We start from the raw sequence: 19,005 nt of genomic DNA on the forward strand, positions 1-19,005 counted from the left end.
CCCTTCACAATGCAAGCTTCCTAATTCATCCCACCCAGAGCAGAAACTACATTATCCATTCACCCTTAAGTTATACAAGTGAATAGCGCATGTGTCGCTTTTCCCACTGTTAAGTGTCAACAACTCAACGTGGCCGGAGAAGGTGTGTGAAACTCGTTGTGAGTTATACTAAAGCAAAATCTTGAGTATTTATTGTCTGATAAACATTAAAAACTGTCTGCGGAGGTTGAGTCGTCCTGCAGCCCCCGCTGGCTGTTCATTGGCTGCAGCATGTTTTTTCTAAGTTCTAAACAAATACCGTAGACGGCAAGGCACAAATTTAGATATTAATTTATCGAATTAATCTATAGCCTATGCACAAAGACAATATGATCTTTTTGTCCCCTTTTTGTTTTAAAGCTTGATGAAGAGAGAGAGCGCAAGTTGCTGCAGCTGCGAGGAGGACAGTGATGCACGCGCACAGGAGTGATTGACAGTTCGCGGCAATGTGTTCAAAAAATACTCCGCTACACAATTATTTCGTTATTTTTGTTTAAGCTTATTAACGTTAGCGTTACAGAGAGGTCTGATTTACACACTGTTACAGTCATTGTTTTTTTTTTTATTTTTATTTAAACAATGACATTTGAGTTCATGATTTTAATGTTGCTGTTTCTTGTGGCAGACTAAATGAAGAGTAATGTTTCTTGTGGCAGACTGAAGAGTAATCCGGCAGAGTTTTATACTGAAACTTTCCGTCTAAAAGTCCTTCCTTGGTCTTATCCATATTTCTTTGCACGTTGAACACACATAGGCCACAACTGGAAATAAAAAAACTGCAACCGCGTTAATTGCGTTATTTTTTTTTAACGCGTTAAATATTTCAAATTAATCGAATGCGTTAACGCGCTAATTTTGACAGCACTAATATATATATATATACCCGCTTGATTTGAGAAAGGGGAAATTATTTAATGAATTAAAAAATTTTTTTGGGAGGTTTTGTACATACACTGCCAACACACATTTAAGCTCATACAACTTGAAAGGAAAACTTATTTCAAGTCAGATTTTGGACTGTAATCTTTTATGACAGATGATTATGATTTAGCCTCTAGAAGGCCTATATCGTGACATTCTTTGTGCACTGTTAAATGCTTAATAAACATTCTAAAAAACAATTTCCTTTTCATCTATTTAACACTTCAATATAATCCTATACTGAATTTAATCTTAAAAATATATTTTAATAAGCAATTACATTTTTAGTGGGAAAACTTGTCAACTACAGAGTAAATAAAACAAAAATAATGGTTTAAAGAAGGCCAACTTAATCTGTCCTGCACACATACAGATAAACATTCTCCAGAACTATCTCAGCACACACAGCAGCACACATTCATGCATGACGAGTCTAACAAAAGATGGGATAATGTGGTTGTGAGGCCAGAGAAAGCCATTAAAATAAAATGATTAAGCTTAATCGATAAAAATGAATTACTGTGAGGCTAAAATTGACAGAAGAGTCCATGATTAGCACTTGTGCACAGGCTGCTCAAGACCTGAAAACGGTTTCCTAAATTGCAGTAAAGTATTGGATCATCCCTGACCTGTCCAACCTTTATAATGGACAGTAACCAAACACCAGTGAGTCAGTTACCCAACAACAGTGTACTTATGGACTACATGCCTGTGGGTCCAAGAGCAAATAAGAGGTGAACGCTGCCCCCTGTAGGACTAAAAGAATATTGCAAAAACAAGTTTTCTTCTGGACTGATTTCTGGTATGCTATATTGAAGCGGAAAACAAGCCTTGTCACAGTAGAATGCCTTGTGAAGACTTTTGGAGACACTGTACTTTTTTCTGTTTTACTTGTAATGCATTTCCTTGGAGCGGAAAAATTACAAACTTGCCTCCTAGGGTTCTGCCTTTTCTGCTGAAACCACACACAAATCATCAGTAAGAGGGTTAACAGCTGCAGCACATGAATGAAAAGCTCTGTGTTGCTCAGGAGAGAAAAACAAGTCAAATCGGCATGACAGTGTCGCTAGGGGATCCTTATCCTGGTGGTTTGGGCTTTACAGATGAACTTGTACAACCTGGTTTTGTGTCCTTTTTCTATGACAATATGTGACAATGACAGATACACTGGGGAAAACCAACATAAAATGCTGCAAAAACACTTTCTGTCAAAAGACAGATCATAAGGAAACACTATGTGTAGCCAACAACATGCATGCATTCAAATTTATGAGAGTACAGAACTTAGACCTTAAAAGTTTGCTTTGAAAAAGCAATCTCTCTTAAGCATGAAAGAATGAATGCATTGTAACATCAATACACTAAATAACAATGCATATAAAATTATAAAAAAAAAAATATAGCATGATGATAAAGCTTAAATGTATTACTCACCAGTAATATGCAGTATCTAGCACATAGTTATGGATTAACCTCCTTTATGAGTTCACAGCTTCTCCAACAGTTCACTGAGAATCATCATCCCTTTCCAGCAGTTCCAATAGTGAAGTCAATTGTTTAAAAGAGTCTACACTTTGATAGGTCCATGAGTACATGCTGGAAGGGGCATCATCCTACTAAGCATAGCAACTTATGGCATGCATGACATAAACTCGAACACACATTCCAAATAAACACACATTTCTCTGATGCACCACGGCAATGGAAAAAAAAATATTCTGAAACTGTGGGATATTTAATAAATAAACAGGGTTTAATCAAATAAACTTGGTTCACTTGCCATTTCAACTTAATCTGATCTGGTACACAAATAACCAAAGGTGGACAACATGGTCTGTGTAAACACTGCCAGAACAAATTACAACTGTTCATGTAACATCAATAAAGGAAGCATCATAACTTTAAATACACCTAAAACATGAAAATAAATCAAAACATATCTTGTTTTGTGATTTTACAAATCAGAATGATTATATAGGTTTTATATTGATAGATCAAAGATTAAAGGACTAAACAGAAGAAAAAAGAAACTTTAAAGCACCATTAATTTTTTTTCTTTACCTAACAGAAGTAATCTTAGAGTACAAACACATACATATATAGGGTCAATCTGGCAAATGGAGGTTGCTTGACAATTTAAATTTTCCTAATTTATTTACCTCAATGTACTGCTATTGCAAAATTTGGTTTAACTACAGCGTTGGGTCTTTGTGTCAAGGGTCACAACAAATTAAACAAATGTTTATGGAAGCTTCATCACTTTGGCCCAGGATAGTCCTATAGCTCCTTGCAATAATAATAAAAAATAATGTCCAGTGCACATTTTAAAATAAAAACAAGTAATCACTCCAAAAAAAAAAAAAAAAAAATATATATATATATATATATTTTCATGTATACAGTTCTCTCTGACTGACCATACCTGCTTTTATTCAGGTCTATATTCCTCAGCGTAGTGTCTTCAGCACATTTATCTGGCCTGTGTTTATATATTTCTGTGTAATCAGTGGGAGGGGGGTTATTAATGTGTCATCTCTGCTGGTCCAGATTGTTTCCCGTCAGCGGGTCTCCTTCACAGGATCTATTCAGTAACTCTTTCAGTGCTTCATTGACATCTATATTAAACACGCTGCTAAAGCTACAGTTTGGGAAGGTGACCTGGAAAGAACCCACCACTTCCTGTAGCCACTGCAGCTCAGCACACAGCTCCTTTTGCAAGGCCTCATAATGAGTCTGCCTCTCCTTATATCGCTCGCTCACTCGGCTAACGCTGGCATCCACACTCCTCATGTCTTCGTGAACACTCTGGGCCTCGACTTTACGAAACTCGTAACGGAGCTGGGACAACTCATGTCTGATGCTTTCGCTTTCTTCTTTGTACCACATCTCCTTCTCATTGTAGACAGACACTAGTGCATCAATGTCTTCCTGGAGGGAGTTTTGGGCCGACGCCAGCTGGCAGAAAGAGCCCTCCATGGCCGACACGTCCTCCTCCACCTGTGGCGAAGTGTTCAAAGTTGATGTAGGTGTTGTTAGGAGGCATACTGGAGTGGGACTTGATGGTGTACTCTTTGAGACGCTTTGTCTTCAGCTGCCTACGCTCTCTCTTCCTCTCTGGTGCTTTGCTGCGTTCCTCTTTATGCTCGTTAGACTGCCAACAGACAATGGGGTTAAGACTGAGAATGATGTTTAAGGACAGAGTGAGAGAAAGTCTATAAATGGCTTTCAGGCACACAATCACAAGCTCATAACATACCTTAATCCAGGGGTGGTTCAAGGCATCTGAGTCTCTTTCTGAAACACATGATTAAGATGGTAATTTATGCCATATTACTTGCAACAAGCACCATATTCTGTTTTGCCCCAAACACAAAGCTCACACTCAAACACAAACGGCCTTAGATGATCTCAACCATCTGCACTTACTTGGTGTCCTTTTCTAGCAGTTGTCGTATAAAATTCTTGGCAAGTTCACTGGTGTGGCCAAAGAATTCTTCATCAAACTCATAGTTCATGGCTGAGATGTTTCCCAGAGTGTCTTGCTTCGTTTCTCCTAGGAAAGGAGATGCCCCACTCAGCCTACATTTAGAAAGCATATTAGCAGAATATAAGACGTATTAGAACTTTACTATACTCTCATATGTATTTATAGACTTGAAAAAATTATGATTTTGTGTACTTAAAGGATATATATTATAACACCAACACTCCTATAAAAGTAAAGCATTAAATTTAATATTTAACCATTTAAAAAAAGCTCAAATGATTAAGATATTTACATTTAATTTACATTCAAAAAATAATCCTTACCACATATCTGCTTCCAGTCCCAGTAGCTCATAATTCACAATCTCTGGAGCTGAAACCATAAAAACAATATGAAGTTAAAAAAATATATTATTTTAGCAAAAAATAATAAAAAATTTTGGTAGTGGAATAAATAATTAAAGAATAGTTCACCCTAAAAATTTTAATTTGTGGAAAACATACTCACCCTCCGACCAGAGAGATTTTTTTTATGTAGCTTTAAATCAATGGGTGCCATCAGAATAAGCACTCAAACTGCTGTTAAAAACATCACAATACTCCACAAGTAACCAACATGACTCCAGTCAATCAATCAACAAAAAGCAAAAGCTGCGTGCTTTGTAAGTAACAAATCATCATTAATGTGTAACTTTAAACAAGTCCTATAATCATAATATTGCAACACATAATTTTCCTCACTTCACAAGACGTTAACTGATGGACTGGAATCGCATTGATTACTTGTGGGTTATTGTGATGTTCTTATTTGAACCCATTCACTGCAGACGATTCATTGGTGAGCAAATGAAAAAATGAAGTAAATTCTAAATTTCTCCAAATCTGTTCCAAAGAAGCAACAAACTCATCTTCATCTTGGATGGCCTGAAATTGAGTAAATATTCAGCAAATGTTAATGAACTGTCATTCACACAGAACACATTTTTCTGTTCTGCACTGCTTTTGTGTTATTTTTCTATGTAAACATGCTAGATGAACATGTTTGACTGTTGCACTCATGAGGTCTTGCATTGTTCACAGTGTCTTAAGCATTACACAACAAATGTGGGACTCAAGGGCCTGTTAAGAAACGCGATCTTAGTGTGCATGTTAAAGGCTGTAGGCTTTAGGGTTTAAAACAGAAGATGTATCATACCAACAAACTCTGGTGTTCCAAAGATGTTTTTAAACTCAACATCTTCAGCAATCTTGTGGGCCAAGCCAAAATCTATGAGTTTGATTCGGGGCAGAGGTGCGTTCTTATCCAGAAGCATGATGTTTTCAGGCTGCAAACCGGAAAATAAATTACACACACAGGAGCAAACCCACACTCATACACACACAAAGACACACTGTTCTTCTGACAGAGCATTCTGCAAAAATCCACATCTGTCAGCCCAAATGTGTTGTACTGTAGTGTTCTGGGGCAGTGTTATGAGCCCAGTGGGTGTACTGTACCTTCAGGTCAAAATGAGAAATATTCCTTGTGTGCAAATAGTGCACGCCCTCTAGAATCTGTTTAATAAACTGTGTGGCTTCCTCCTCACTTAGAGACTCTTTCGCTGCCAAAAAGCTCTCCTCCAGACACCCTACAAATATACATAATTTCCTCTCAGTAACAATGATGATCCAAGCCCGAAATTATGTAATAACGAAATCATTTATATGAGCATCAGAAGAAGCTCTACTCACAGCTCTAAAATCAACCCCATGTCTGTCTTGTTCTCAAACACATCATGTAACGTCACGATATTAGGATGGTGTATCTGCTGTAGGATGTTGACCTCTCGCTCAATCTCTTCTCGGAGCACACTTTGCCGGCTAGCAATACTCTGACGCTTCTTTATGAACTTGGCTGCAAAATCCCGGCCTGAACTCTTTTCACAACACAGCTTTACAATTGCAAACTGCCCACTGAAAAACACATGAACAGTTATAGAACACACACTTACACAAGCAACACACCGTAACTTAGTGCTGTAAGTATTTGAATCTTCTAAAGCAAAAAAAAAAACATAATATGTTTGCAGATATTTAAGAAACATGCTTAAGTTAATTAATTTTTTTTCTCTCTGAAAAACAATGCTACAGTCAGTTTTTCCCCTTTGAAAATTTGCGTTCGGAATTCCGGGCCAGAATGTCAGTCTCTATTTTGGTTTGGGAAACCCGCCCAATGCCAGTTTACCCAATTGTATTTCGGTACCCCGGGTTGCCAGTTGGCAGAAAACAGAACTTATTTTATTTCAATCGTAGTCAAGTGCAGTTTATTTGGGCAGGGTGAAAAAAAAACTTCTCCAATATTTTGAATTTGGACTGCAATACCTAGTTCAACTACTCAGGTGAATGACCCCGTACCCCTCTATATAGCAACTATATGAATGCAGTTGTGTAATGTGTATCATATGTATTGCAGCAATCAGCAAGTATATGATAAACCACCAAGTAAAAGGCTATTTTTTTACCTGCCAAGTTCCTCTCCAATCTCATAGCAATTCTCAACCTGCGGCTGCTTGAACACTGCCATTGTGATCTTATTTAAGAAGAGAAAAAGATTGTTAGATTTACTGGACTCATAACAAACAGTATACACAGAAAAATTTACAGGCCTAATTGTTTTATTCAATCTCTAAATAAACTTAAAAATCTCAATTCAATGCACATACAGTACAATAATGTTAATCATACAGTATTATACGGTTTGTTGTGACCTAAATATTTCATTCATGATGGTGGGACAAATTTAGATCTTACTTAAGTGTGCAAGAAAGGCTGAGGCCTCACCTATATTTTAGCCTAAATTTATCCAAGGAAAACTGGTGTCTAGAATATAGAAAAATGAAAAATGCACAATGAAAAAAGTCAATTTTGACAGATATTTTCTAACTGACAAGATATGCTTCTCATCTTGTAACACTTTTAATGTGCAGTCGATGCTTCCATCGAGAAAGCAGCATATTTTTTACCTGACAAACACGACCATTTTAACTACTGTTCATCCTGGAGGTAGCTGTGATCGTCACAACACCGGATAAATAGCAGATCTCCAAAAAGAACTGCGGTCAAAAACATGTTCCCTTCCACTCGGTCCCTTCGTTTGTTTTTAATTATCGAAATTGTAGAAAATTAAAGAAATGAAACGTAACTGCAATAAATACAGCAAACGCATACCCACAGCGGTAACATATAAGGACTAATCTAAAGAGTTCGTGTGACATTTGCATGTGTAATGTTTTTATTAAAAGGAAGTAAAATAACAAGGAATGTACCTACCTGTCATCACCAACAATGTTATGTTTCTGAATCCTATCATGCGCTCACGCGACTTTGACTTTTTTTTCTTTACAGACCGCACGAGTCCCAGCCCCAGCAGCAGTGTGTCGTGTTTCTGAAAGTGGACACGCCACCTGTTGAACTCATGCCTGAGCCCCTTGACTAAAAAATAACACAACGTAAGGGATTTTTCTGAATTATATCTAGGTTGGACGGTTGTTGCTGTGTATCACAGAATGATGTCGTCTGTTGTCTCACTCTTCTGTTTACTGCTGACATTGCCACAATTTATTTTAATGAGAAATTTACTTCGTTAAACTACATAAATATTTTTCACTCTTTGCCCCATCAAAAAGCTTAAATATTTTTTTATTTATTTAATTCATAAATTGAAAACATACTCCTAGTAGAACAGCATAAATTGCTTCAGCATAAAGTTAGGACTAATTCCTTTTTCCCATCATTTAATCTAAAACACTTTAATTAAATGTTACATAAAATGTAGGTACATATATCTAGCTAACATGCAAATCGTGAGGCCTAATATTAAAATGCAAAATCCAGGCTCGCATCACATTGTCTTTTATGCTTTGAGGCTGATAATCAAAATCATCAAAATGTATCGAAACATGGCAAAAATGAGAACTATTTGACACTGGTAGCATAAAAATCTAATATTTGTATTAATAATAAAACTCGAGAAATGTTTCCCCCCACTCAGCTGGGAACATTCATTTGTTACATTCTGATACTTTATAAAAGTGTGCAGTGGTTATAGTTCCTAAACCAAACTGTTTTCCAAATCCAAACCAGGTTTTTAATCTTTAATCTTTATACAATACTGCAATTCAAGCGGAAGAACCTTCCAAAGATAGTGAAACAAAATCACACTGAACCCGTACGTCGTTACTGACTACAGGCAGATAAACTCAAACAATAGAACCTTTTTACATTTGCAGGATCACACATTTACGTAGGAGGAAACTAAGCAAATGAAGTGTGCCATTCTTCCTGTTGCAGTATGTAAGTGATGTTATGAACGTTTGAAGGTGGAAAGTTGGCTAAACTGGATGCGTACAGTGCATTTGTGCAGGGAGGGAGATGCTCACAATGGAGCAAATAGAGGCAGCCTTGTACCAGAAGAAGAGATCTGAGAAATTGAATGAGAAGCAGATGGAAAGAATAGAGGGAATGGGGGAAGACTTCAGCATGGACAGAGGACTACAGAAGGAGCATATCCTCAAGTGGTTTGTGGAGACTCAGGCTGTGCTCATCTTGTGTGATGGAAGTTTTCCACCCTGGTTCCAGGGCTTCATCTCCAGACAGTAAGAACTAATGAGAGATAAGAGGTTTAGGAAATGTTTCATCATGAGCTGTAAAAGCATCTGAACACATTAAATATGCCTACTGTCTGTTTTGAGGTAATGGTAATGAGATGCAAATGTTTATGATTGTGAATTGAGGCAGCTGCTCTGGTGCACTGTGGTAACTGTTGCTGTTTGCAGTGAAGCAGAAGATCAGCTCAGAGACAAGAATGTTGGTTGTTTCCTTATCAGACTCAGCGAAAAAGCCATTGGATATATTCTTTCATACAAGTAAGAATAACCATTTTTCTGTAACACTATCATAATAGCTCATTTGTTATCATAATTAAATGCATTGGCTAACATAACCTAACAGCGATCTATATAAGAATGAATTGTATTAAAATACAATTGTTCATTGTTTGCTCATGTTAGTTCACATCTCAATAAAGAATGTTAATATGATATTTTTAAATATTAAAACTTTTCGAAATGTATTATGTTGAAATGAACACTAAGTAAAATAAATCAATTCCGTAGAAATTATAGTTCATGTTAACTAATATTGACAGATTAGACCTTATTGTAAAGTGTTGTCAAATATAGTCATTTTAAGCAGATCCTACAGTATATTATGTTTAAACCCCTTCAATGTAGAGGGAAAATAAACTTGTTAATGGTTCAAACCTTTAAAAAAAAACAGTGTGAAGCTACAGTGTTTTCGATTGTTTCATTTCTCTAATGCTTTATGCTCACAGAGGACAGGATCGTTGTCGCCATTTTGTCATAAATCAAACCAAGACTGGCCTGTTCGGCGTTTCTGGTGATTCCACCACTCATAACAGTCTGACAGAACTGATCAATCACTTTAAAACCACACCGATCCAGCCTTTTGGAGAGTACCTGACTTCATATAACACAGATATGGACTCTGTGGAAGAGGTATCAATCATACTTTGCATTCTTTTTAAAGGTGCACTCAGTAATTATTCTTCATTAAAACAGTCTTATATATAAAGAAATGAATAGTACTTTTAAAATCATGTTCAATCACAATCTGTTTAATATAAGTACCCTTTATTTGATGACATGACCAGCCAAATTTCAAACACTTTATCTTCGTAATCCAAGAAAAAAAGAAAAGAAAAAAAAAAAAACATGGTTAACTGTGAATAAATCGTTTATGGCATGAGATTTGGAAACTGTTTGAGTGTAGGGCATATTGGCAAGCACAACATACTAATACAAAAATCCACTTAAGTTCACATTTGAATACATGAAAACAAAGAGAATATCAACATTGTAGGAAATGGTTTACAATGCATGTGCTTTTCCATTTTTCTTCTAGGATGACAAAAATGAGCTTTATGATGTGTTTCAAAATAAGCCAAGAGGCAGCGCCGGTGTTAGCGTTAAGGCTCTAAGAAGTTTATGGGAACAAGCTAGCAATATCCCTCAAAACACGCCTCCATGTCTGTATTCTAAAAGTGGCCGGAAGCTGGAGATCTCCACTTCTATTGACAGGAACAGCCTGTCCCAGGTAACCAAGTCAGCTCTAGTAACCATGGCTAATTCTGATGTAAAACCTTTTTACATATCTAGTGTTGAAATTCATTCATGTGTTGTATAAATCATTAGGGAACGAAGGTTCCACCATTGCCAAAGAAGAATTCATCACTCCGGAATTCCTTAAGTGCTGGTTTTTCTGGTACAAATCCATCACAAGAACAACACAGCTTTTCAGAATCAAGGACATCTGGTGGTGATGAGAGAGCAAAAAGCGAAACCTTTGACACAGAAGGCTCTCAATTTAAGTTGCCTATCCAAGACGAAACCTCTAATTCTTGTAACATTATGCCCTCCACCCCTCAACAATCTCCTTTAGCTTCACCCAAAACAGCCTCCTGCTCTTATGCAGTCCTTGATCTTAAAAAACACAATAGTGGAGCTTGGCGAGAGCCCTATACTGACCAAGAAGCCCTGCAGCCCAACCCACTCTACCAGACTGCATCAGCGGTGTGTGCTAGCCAGAAGGACCAGCCCGGGCAAGAATATGACAACCCTATAAAGCTCATCGACAACATCCTTTCAGCAGAAAACCCCTATCAAGACATAACTGAACAACGGGACAGTAACACCTATGAACACATAGCTGAGAGCAACACCTATGAGGACATCCGAGTGACAGACAGCAACACGTATGCAAGCTTGGATGAGATGCAACCACACACACCAAGCATCTCGGGGAAGAAGGTGAGACCTGATATAATTAACAAATATACATCATTTCTGTACTGATGATTTTCTATGAAAATTAAAGAACCGTTTCCATTTACAGAATCATAAGTGGTGGAAACTTCGACTGGAGAATAAGAAGTAATAATCATCTGGTGAATGCAAAAGCTGAGAAAAATACTTCATTTAATATTTCATTTAAAGTCAGCCTTTTTATTTTGGTGTGTACAGTATACATATAACCTCAGTACAGTATGGTTTCTACACTTACAAAATGCTGACAATTTTTAAGCAAATACAATGGTACAATGAAATGGTTATGATAAAACACCTGCTCTGATTATATCTATTGTTATGACTGAATTTCCCAGTATTTCAATGTAGACTAGACTTTGGTATTTAATATTTTGTAATTAGTATAGTGCTCAAAGCCTATCACCGTTTTCTGTAACCCTAATCCAGCAATCCACACTGTTTGTTTGATACAATAGTCTTTCTCTACACATCTGAAACCAAAACACTGCACAGTATAACTGAATAAAGCATGGGGATAACATACAATAAGTGTTAGTATTGAGTAGATTAAATGCATTGTGCTTTGTATCTCCTTTAAAGTTATGTGCTGCCCTATTATATATGTATATCCAATAAACTGTAGAAAAAAAGTTTAGAATGTAGACCTTCTGTCATTTTTCCCACCATAGTACTATGTGATCCATTGCCATTCGGATAATAGCTGATTTAATGGATAGTCATATAATCACATCTCTGAGCCACTGAGGCATTTCTAAATGGTTTGGACTCTAAATATTGATCCACCTACAACCTCATGATGGACTGGACAACTAATGAAGGTTTCTTAACATCCTTATGCTATATAATAATGTGTGCTTGCTTTTTTTACCCATCAATCTTGAAAATTCGGCTAGCAGCTACAAACAGTCTTTCAGAGATTTATGAAAAGCTTATGATTCCTGATAATTATACATGCTTATACAATAAATTGTACAGTAGTCAAATTATGAAATCAAGTGTCTTGAAGATCATGTTCTCAAAGTGAAGAAGTGAGAGCTTTCCATCTCCATTCAAGCCTGCTTACTTTATTACTTTTTTGGCAACCAGTCACTCTTTATCTCTTTAGAAGAAAATGTAGACAGTTCATTCAAAATGAACAAAACAATCCTTCCTCGTGACTGTTAAAGGCAAACAGCCATTTATCAACAGATGAGACAAGGTCCATTTGTGTAAAGGAACCAAAGTTAGGGGCCACTATATGAAACTGACCCTTAATTTAAAAAACAGATTAAATCATATTGTCCTTATTTCACCTGAACTAGAGACTATAAATACTATAGTTATCTCAGCATAAAATATAACTGAAAATGGCAACATGTAATCATTAAATAAAACATTAGGTTCACATTAATCAGTTCTTCTAGTAAAAAAAGCAGAATCCTGTAGATAGAGAATCACTTCAGAAAATAACAAGTGACTTAAATCTGCTCTCTCTCTCTCCCTCTCTAACACACACACACACACACACACACACACACACACACATATACACAAACCAACCTCAGGTCCTTAACCATTGAAACAAACTATGTTTGTCTCCTCGCAGGCCAGATGTTCTAATCTGCTGTACTACTTTACATTTCAACGTAGATTAAATGCAAACACGTTAAATACACTGACGCAATAGGAGATTTACTTATCAGTCCCTTTGTAGTTCCAGAGCAGACATCCTGAGGAGGTGATGAAGTCTCCGTCTCCTCCAGCAGGAGGGGACATTTACAAACTAAATTCATAATTTCCACCACAGTTAAATATTTCTAGATTGCTTAAAAAACAAAAACGGCATATGGAGAAATCAAATAGGCCTTTAATTTAATTTAATATGAAATTTAATATGAACAACAAGTTTTTCCATAAATTGATAATCATATAATGTATAATTCAGAAACCTGACATAGATGTGTGTATTAATGTGACAAGTAAAAATAACACCGCATCATGAATCATTTGGATCCTTATGTCCGGTATTCCCCAGATGTATGTCAAAGTAACAGTGTTTGTCTCAGTACTGTAACAAATTTACGCTGCTTCATTTCATTGCTCCTCGTTTTACAGCCTGTGAACCGGAAACGCATTTAGGTACTGCACATAGACAGTAGGTACTGCACTCACTGCGAGAAGGGAGGAAACTACCAAGAAATTAGGAGAAGCTAGAATTTTTTTTTTGGACGAAACACCTAATGCACGCATGGATTCACCACCACCCTCTTCACATATTCAGACATCTTGCTTGAATATTAAAAATTTACCACTGAACGAATCAGCCAATTTATTGCGATAAAGCAAAATCCCATTAGTAGTACCTTCTGTAGCTTTTCTCATCGACAATCAAAATATATTGAATAAACATGATAATTTACAAAATACATGAAGGCTTTGCTGAACATATACAACATACAGGAAAACATAAAAAATAAAATAAATATGAAAATAGAACAAAACAGCATGATGTCCTAAATAAAGCTTCAAACGTTCGTCTAGCTATTTTTTTAAACCAAGAAGTAAAAGAAAGAATTTCTGCTATATAAGAAACAAATGATTATGACATAAAAAAAATTAAATACTAAGTCATACTTATGAAAGTAAAAATTCTGACAGTAATTATTTTGCGATAGTCAAAACTATTAGATAAAAAGTAATCACAATACAATAAAAACTTTTGACTGTCATAACTTTTTGTCATAAGTGTGACTTTCTTCATAAATTCGACTCTTTATCTTGTCATTTTTTACTTTAATCTAATAAATAATTTATATGATTTCGTACTGTAGTTCATATATCCCCCCGCTTATCCTTTTTTTGACACGCCCAGCCTCCTCGTCACTGCTGTGAGTGGGCAGCAGAAGTCGGAAACACAAGTTCGAGCGCATCGTTTATGAACCGTTAGTCGAACACCGTTACTCTGCTACCGAGCCAAAGCAAGGTAGCCAGACAGGAGAAAAAGAAAACATGGCGAAAACGTACGATTATCTGTTCAAACTGCTGCTCATCGGAGACAGCGGAGTGGGCAAGACGTGTCTGCTGTTTCGGTTCAGTGAGGACGCGTTCAACACCACCTTCATCTCCACTATAGGTCAGTTCAACTCTGTGTAACTTACAGGAATGATTATGAAGTCCTGCGGGAGGAGAAATAAGCCGTTAGAGAGTTAAGTGGAGGTTTACACACATGTGACGGTCTGCTGAAGTGACAGGAAGAGGCCGTGGATGTGACAGCCCGTTCACGGACCTATTCAAAGACATTGGTTTTATTAGCGTTTAAAATGACAAACACCCAATTTTACATAATGAATTGTCAGGATCACTTGGAAAATAGTACTTGAATCTGTAATTTGAACGAGACGTCACTAGCATGCTGTGTTTGTAGAGCTAGCATTGTGATTAGCTGTGCTGTGCTAGCGGTGTGGGCTGGACTGCACTTTCGTTTCTGTGGTTAAAGAGACCTGTAGATTCACATTTATCACATTTCATATTTCCAGTCATATTAACCAATAAACAAGAGTTTACTTGGTCACTTTACTTGGGAAGGAGTAAAAGGTGGGTCTGTGTGCGGTCACAGGTGGCTTATCTTATCAACATCTGATTGCTTACAAGATGGTGATGTTATATTTGTGATGGTACATCAGTTCCTACGTACACTTTAACTTTAAAGTTGATATGAAGATGAAATGTATTTAATGTTAACTTTGTTTTGTACCTTCATGTTAAAGACCCTATTTTGAACAATTAATCTGATTCTGTGCATATGTTTATTATTATTTATTTTTTCATGTTTTGATCTCATCGAAGTGTCACAGTTGACCCTTCTGGTAAAGACGACAGACTTCTCTCTGGTAACATGCAGGACTTTTCCCTTCACTTTGTCCAGCTAACCCTCGCCCCTGCAAGCTCACATTCATCTCCCTTCACTTTTGAGTGTCACACCCACATCTCAAAATCCAGTCAACCACCAATGTATTGAAAGTCCTCACTCTACATTTAGTCTTTTTCGGTAATCAGTTTCAGTTGGATGTACGTCACAATAGGAAGAAAAGGTCTGTAGCTACTTCCTTTTCGTCGTGATTTTAACACTCTTACAGAAGCAGCATGTGTTTCTTAAATCCGCAGACCTATAGTGTAATTGTAGAATATGAAACCCTCAAAATCTGAGTGTACATATCACATGAAATTGTACTAACATACATGGATTTGTTGTGATATTTTTGACAGCTTTAGGTAAGCCTGTCTCTACTGTGGTCCAATACGTCATTTCCTGTGCGAAACCTGTGCTAGAGTTCCTTGACCTTTTGTCATTGTTATGCCACAGACTTCCCCTATTGCCATGGACAATACTGCTGTGTCACTTCCTGTCCCATGTCCTGTGAATGCCTTCATACACACTGCCAAGTTTTCTCGTAATTGCCACAAACTGGGGCCACTTTTTGTTGCTACTCAATGCAACAGGTTTATATGCATGTGCAAAGCCTTTAGCAACACTGAAGCCATTGAGTCGGTCAGACATATGTTACACCCTTCTGACCTCTCTACACATTCTGTCTCCATGGTTATACCATGATAACCTAATGCAGCAGTCTCCTTTAAATAGAAAGATGTGTTCTGAAATGAGTCAGTTTCACATCGTCATGATAGGACTGGTTTCTGTTGTGTGAACACTAGGTTTTGAGATGGACTGTTTCACATCACTTATTTCTAAACATTATTATTGCAGGGATTGACTTTAAAATCAGAACAATCGAGCTGGATGGGAAGAAGATCAAGCTTCAGATCTGGTGAGGAGCACCAGTCTGCATTATCCTTTATAAAATAAAGATGTATTAAACCTGTGAAAAGGTTTGGCTGCTATGCCATATCTCAAATGGTGGAAAAACTTTCAGTTAAAGCATATTTTGATATCTAATTTATATTTTTGTTTTACAGTTTTTTTTTTTTGTATTCCTTTTGTATATCATTGAATTTTATTTAAAATTCTTGGATATGCAATTGTGTATTATGCAGGACTTACATTAGCCCCACAACCCTCAATCAAGTTTGATTTTCCAGCCTTTCTTAGTAAAAAGTTTGGGCAAGCCTGGTATAAATTATAATTGTGTACAAGCTAGTGCTGTCAAACGATTAATTGCATACAAAATAAAAGTTTTGGTTTACATAATAAATGTGTGTTTGTGTACTGTGTATGTTTATTATGTATATATAAATACATACACAACATGCGTGTTTATGTTTAAGAAAATATGTTGTTTATATATTAAATATATTTATAATCTAAATATATACATGCAAATATTTTCTAAATATAAACTGTGTATTTATATACACATAATAAATATACACACTAAATATTATGTGCACAAAACTTTTATTTTGGATGCGATTTAATCGTTTGACAGCACTAGTACAAATAAATGTGTTTTTTAAATTTGCCATAAAGGGATACAGCCGGACAGGAGAGGTTCAGGACCATCACCACAGCGTATTATAGAGGAGCAATGGTAATGGTCTATTCTCTTGAGCAAATAATGCTAGATATGCTTCTGCATCGGTTACGTTGCCTAATCTATGTGTTTCCTTTCTGTCATTTTCACAGGGAATTATGCTGGTGTACGATATCACAAATGAGAAATCGTTTGACAACATCAAGAACTGGATCAGGAACATTGAAGAGGTGCGAAACAGACCTAATGCATGAAGTTTTCACTTAATTTTAAGTGAGATTAATTTTCCTCTGTCTGTTTTATCAGCATGCTTCATCAGATGTGGAACGGATGATATTGGGGAACAAATGTGACATGAATGATAAGAGGCAAGTTTCAAAAGAAAGAGGGGAAAAGGTATGCATCATTAAAAAAATTTTTTCAAATGACTGAAAATCAAAACTGAAAACAAGTCAGAACAAGCTAGTATGTAAAAATGCTGATGTGTTTATTTAAACATTTCCCTTTTTTCCTGCTACAGCTAGCTATTGATTATGGAATCAAGTTCTTGGAAACCAGTGCAAAATCTAGCACAAATGTTGAAGAGGTGGGGAAAATTCTCTTGTTAAATAAGTTATCTAATGTAGATTAATTTATTTGAACAAGATTAGCATTTTTTACTGATCTAATCTAGTGGCATGTTTTTCTTCAATGCTAGGCCTTTGTCACTCTTGCTAGAGACATCATGACCAGATTAAACAGAAAAATGGTGAGAATGAAATATTACAATCATGAAGAAAAATCGTCCTGAATCTTAGAAAATGGTTAAGAAAATGCTTAGTACTGCTCACTGACTCAAATACAGAAATAGAAGATGTTAATATCATTGAAATTTCCTTATTGTGTCCAAAAAAAAAACAAATTTAAAATGTGGTTTTATGTCTTAACACTAATGCTGAATGGATTCTTGTTTGCTTGCATCTTTGTGTTTAGAATGAGAATAACCCTTCGGGAGGAGGAGGAGCAGTGAAAATCACAGAGAGTCGATCCAAGAAGCCGAGCTTCTTCCGTTGCACTCTGCTCTAACCCTGCAACTTCTGCAGCCTCAGTGTGTGAATGATTTTATCTCTCTATGTGTGTTTGGCGTGCGCGCGAGTGTTTGTGTGAGGGTTTACAGTACCACTGGACTTTCAGCTGTTAGCTGCTGCTGAGAGCTCTGGACTTTAGCCTGCCTCATCTATACTTACTGAAGGCCTGAAGAGAGTGTGCTAGATAAAGACTATTGCGCTGTTCCCAAAATGTTCCTTTTAAGCCAAAATATCCACCTACCTACCCCTTAACCCCCTGGATCAGTCCCAATTTAGTGTAGCCTAATTTGAATTGTGAGATCATTTTTTTATCTTTAAAATAATTAATTCCATATAGTGAATTTATAGTCACTTTGATTTGAAATGGTTTATTAAAGCACCATTAAATGAAGGAAATAGTATATCGAGTATATCTAATGCCTGCTATTATGCAGTTTTTTTTGCAATAAAGATTGTGTACCTGAAGTAATGACTGAAGAACCTGAAGGTTTGATAGTTAAATATTGGTCAAACTGAAGGACATGATATTGATATATATATATATATTGATATATATATATATATATATATATATATATATATATATATATATATATATATATATATATATATATATATATATATATATATAAAATGTTTGTTATTGTTGAATGTTATGTTTTGTTATATTTAGTCACCCATTTTATATGTACTTAATTTGTATTTTTAGTTACTGTTCCAAAGCCGCAATAAACTGTGGAATAGATGGCAACGTTCCACAGGTCTTAGTCTTCCCCCTTTCCCTGACTTTATGTCATTAACTGCAACAGAGACCAAAGTAAAAAGTAATCGAAACTGTGATAGATAATATTAAAAATTGTCCTTGTTTTTTTTTTTTTTTTTGGGTCGGGGGGTTGTAATCTCATATATATAAAGAATAAAGAGAGAGGGCTAGGACCTGTTTCCTAATGCTTGTTGAAGCAGCAGCAGCCAGCTAGGCCCTGTATATACAGTATTACATTTACTAATGGTATTATATTTTTATACTCTATTGACGTAAGCATCTTTACTCACCACTTCATATGAAGCAATTAAAGCATGTTAACCTGTGCTTATGTGGGATTGATTTATTTGTTAATACTTGTATTTTTTTTTTTTTTT

General features: G+C 36.2%; 3 protein-coding genes and 1 pseudogene across 4 annotated transcripts in view; 2 read left to right on the forward strand and 2 right to left on the reverse strand.

Annotated features, from left to right (window-relative positions):
• Positions 1-2,512, reverse strand: part of LOC113049501 (probable E3 ubiquitin-protein ligase HERC1) — a 47,139-nt gene extending 44,627 nt beyond the window's left edge. The window contains exon 1 of the mRNA XM_026211899.1: positions 2,395-2,512. The gene's annotated coding sequence lies outside the window, so the exon portion shown is untranslated. The remainder of the gene's footprint in view (positions 1-2,394) is intronic.
• Positions 2,513-2,713: 201 nt separating this feature from the next.
• LOC113049503 (death-associated protein kinase 3-like) lies at positions 2,714-7,901 on the reverse strand (annotated as a pseudogene).
• A 658-nt stretch (positions 7,902-8,559) lies between these two features.
• On the forward strand, positions 8,560-12,007 carry sh2d7 (SH2 domain containing 7). 2 transcript variants are annotated; one of them, XM_026211905.1, is made up of 6 exons: positions 8,560-9,080; positions 9,219-9,350; positions 9,818-10,001; positions 10,408-10,599; positions 10,698-11,312; positions 11,398-12,007. In XM_026211905.1, the coding sequence occupies exons 1-6, from the start codon at positions 8,857-8,859 to the stop codon at positions 11,437-11,439; spliced, it is 1,389 nt and encodes a 462-aa protein (XP_026067690.1). In that variant the 5' UTR covers positions 8,560-8,856; the 3' UTR covers positions 11,440-12,007. The 2 variants fall into 2 exon arrangements, with proteins under 2 accessions (XP_026067690.1, XP_026067691.1); XM_026211906.1 differs by having other exon boundaries at positions 8,563-9,080; positions 9,261-9,350; positions 11,398-12,000.
• A 2,173-nt stretch (positions 12,008-14,180) lies between these two features.
• LOC113049506 (ras-related protein Rab-8B) lies at positions 14,181-18,330 on the forward strand. Its single transcript, XM_026211912.1, has 8 exons — positions 14,181-14,442; positions 16,075-16,135; positions 16,795-16,855; positions 16,951-17,028; positions 17,105-17,194; positions 17,319-17,384; positions 17,496-17,546; positions 17,771-18,330. The coding sequence occupies exons 1-8, from the start codon at positions 14,319-14,321 to the stop codon at positions 17,861-17,863; spliced, it is 624 nt and encodes a 207-aa protein (XP_026067697.1). The 5' UTR covers positions 14,181-14,318; the 3' UTR covers positions 17,864-18,330.
• Positions 18,331-19,005: the final 675 nt, after the last annotated feature.

This window comes from Carassius auratus, chromosome 30, assembly GCF_003368295.1.
Source record: "Carassius auratus strain Wakin chromosome 30, ASM336829v1, whole genome shotgun sequence".
Lineage (NCBI taxonomy): Eukaryota > Metazoa > Chordata > Actinopteri > Cypriniformes > Cyprinidae > Carassius > Carassius auratus.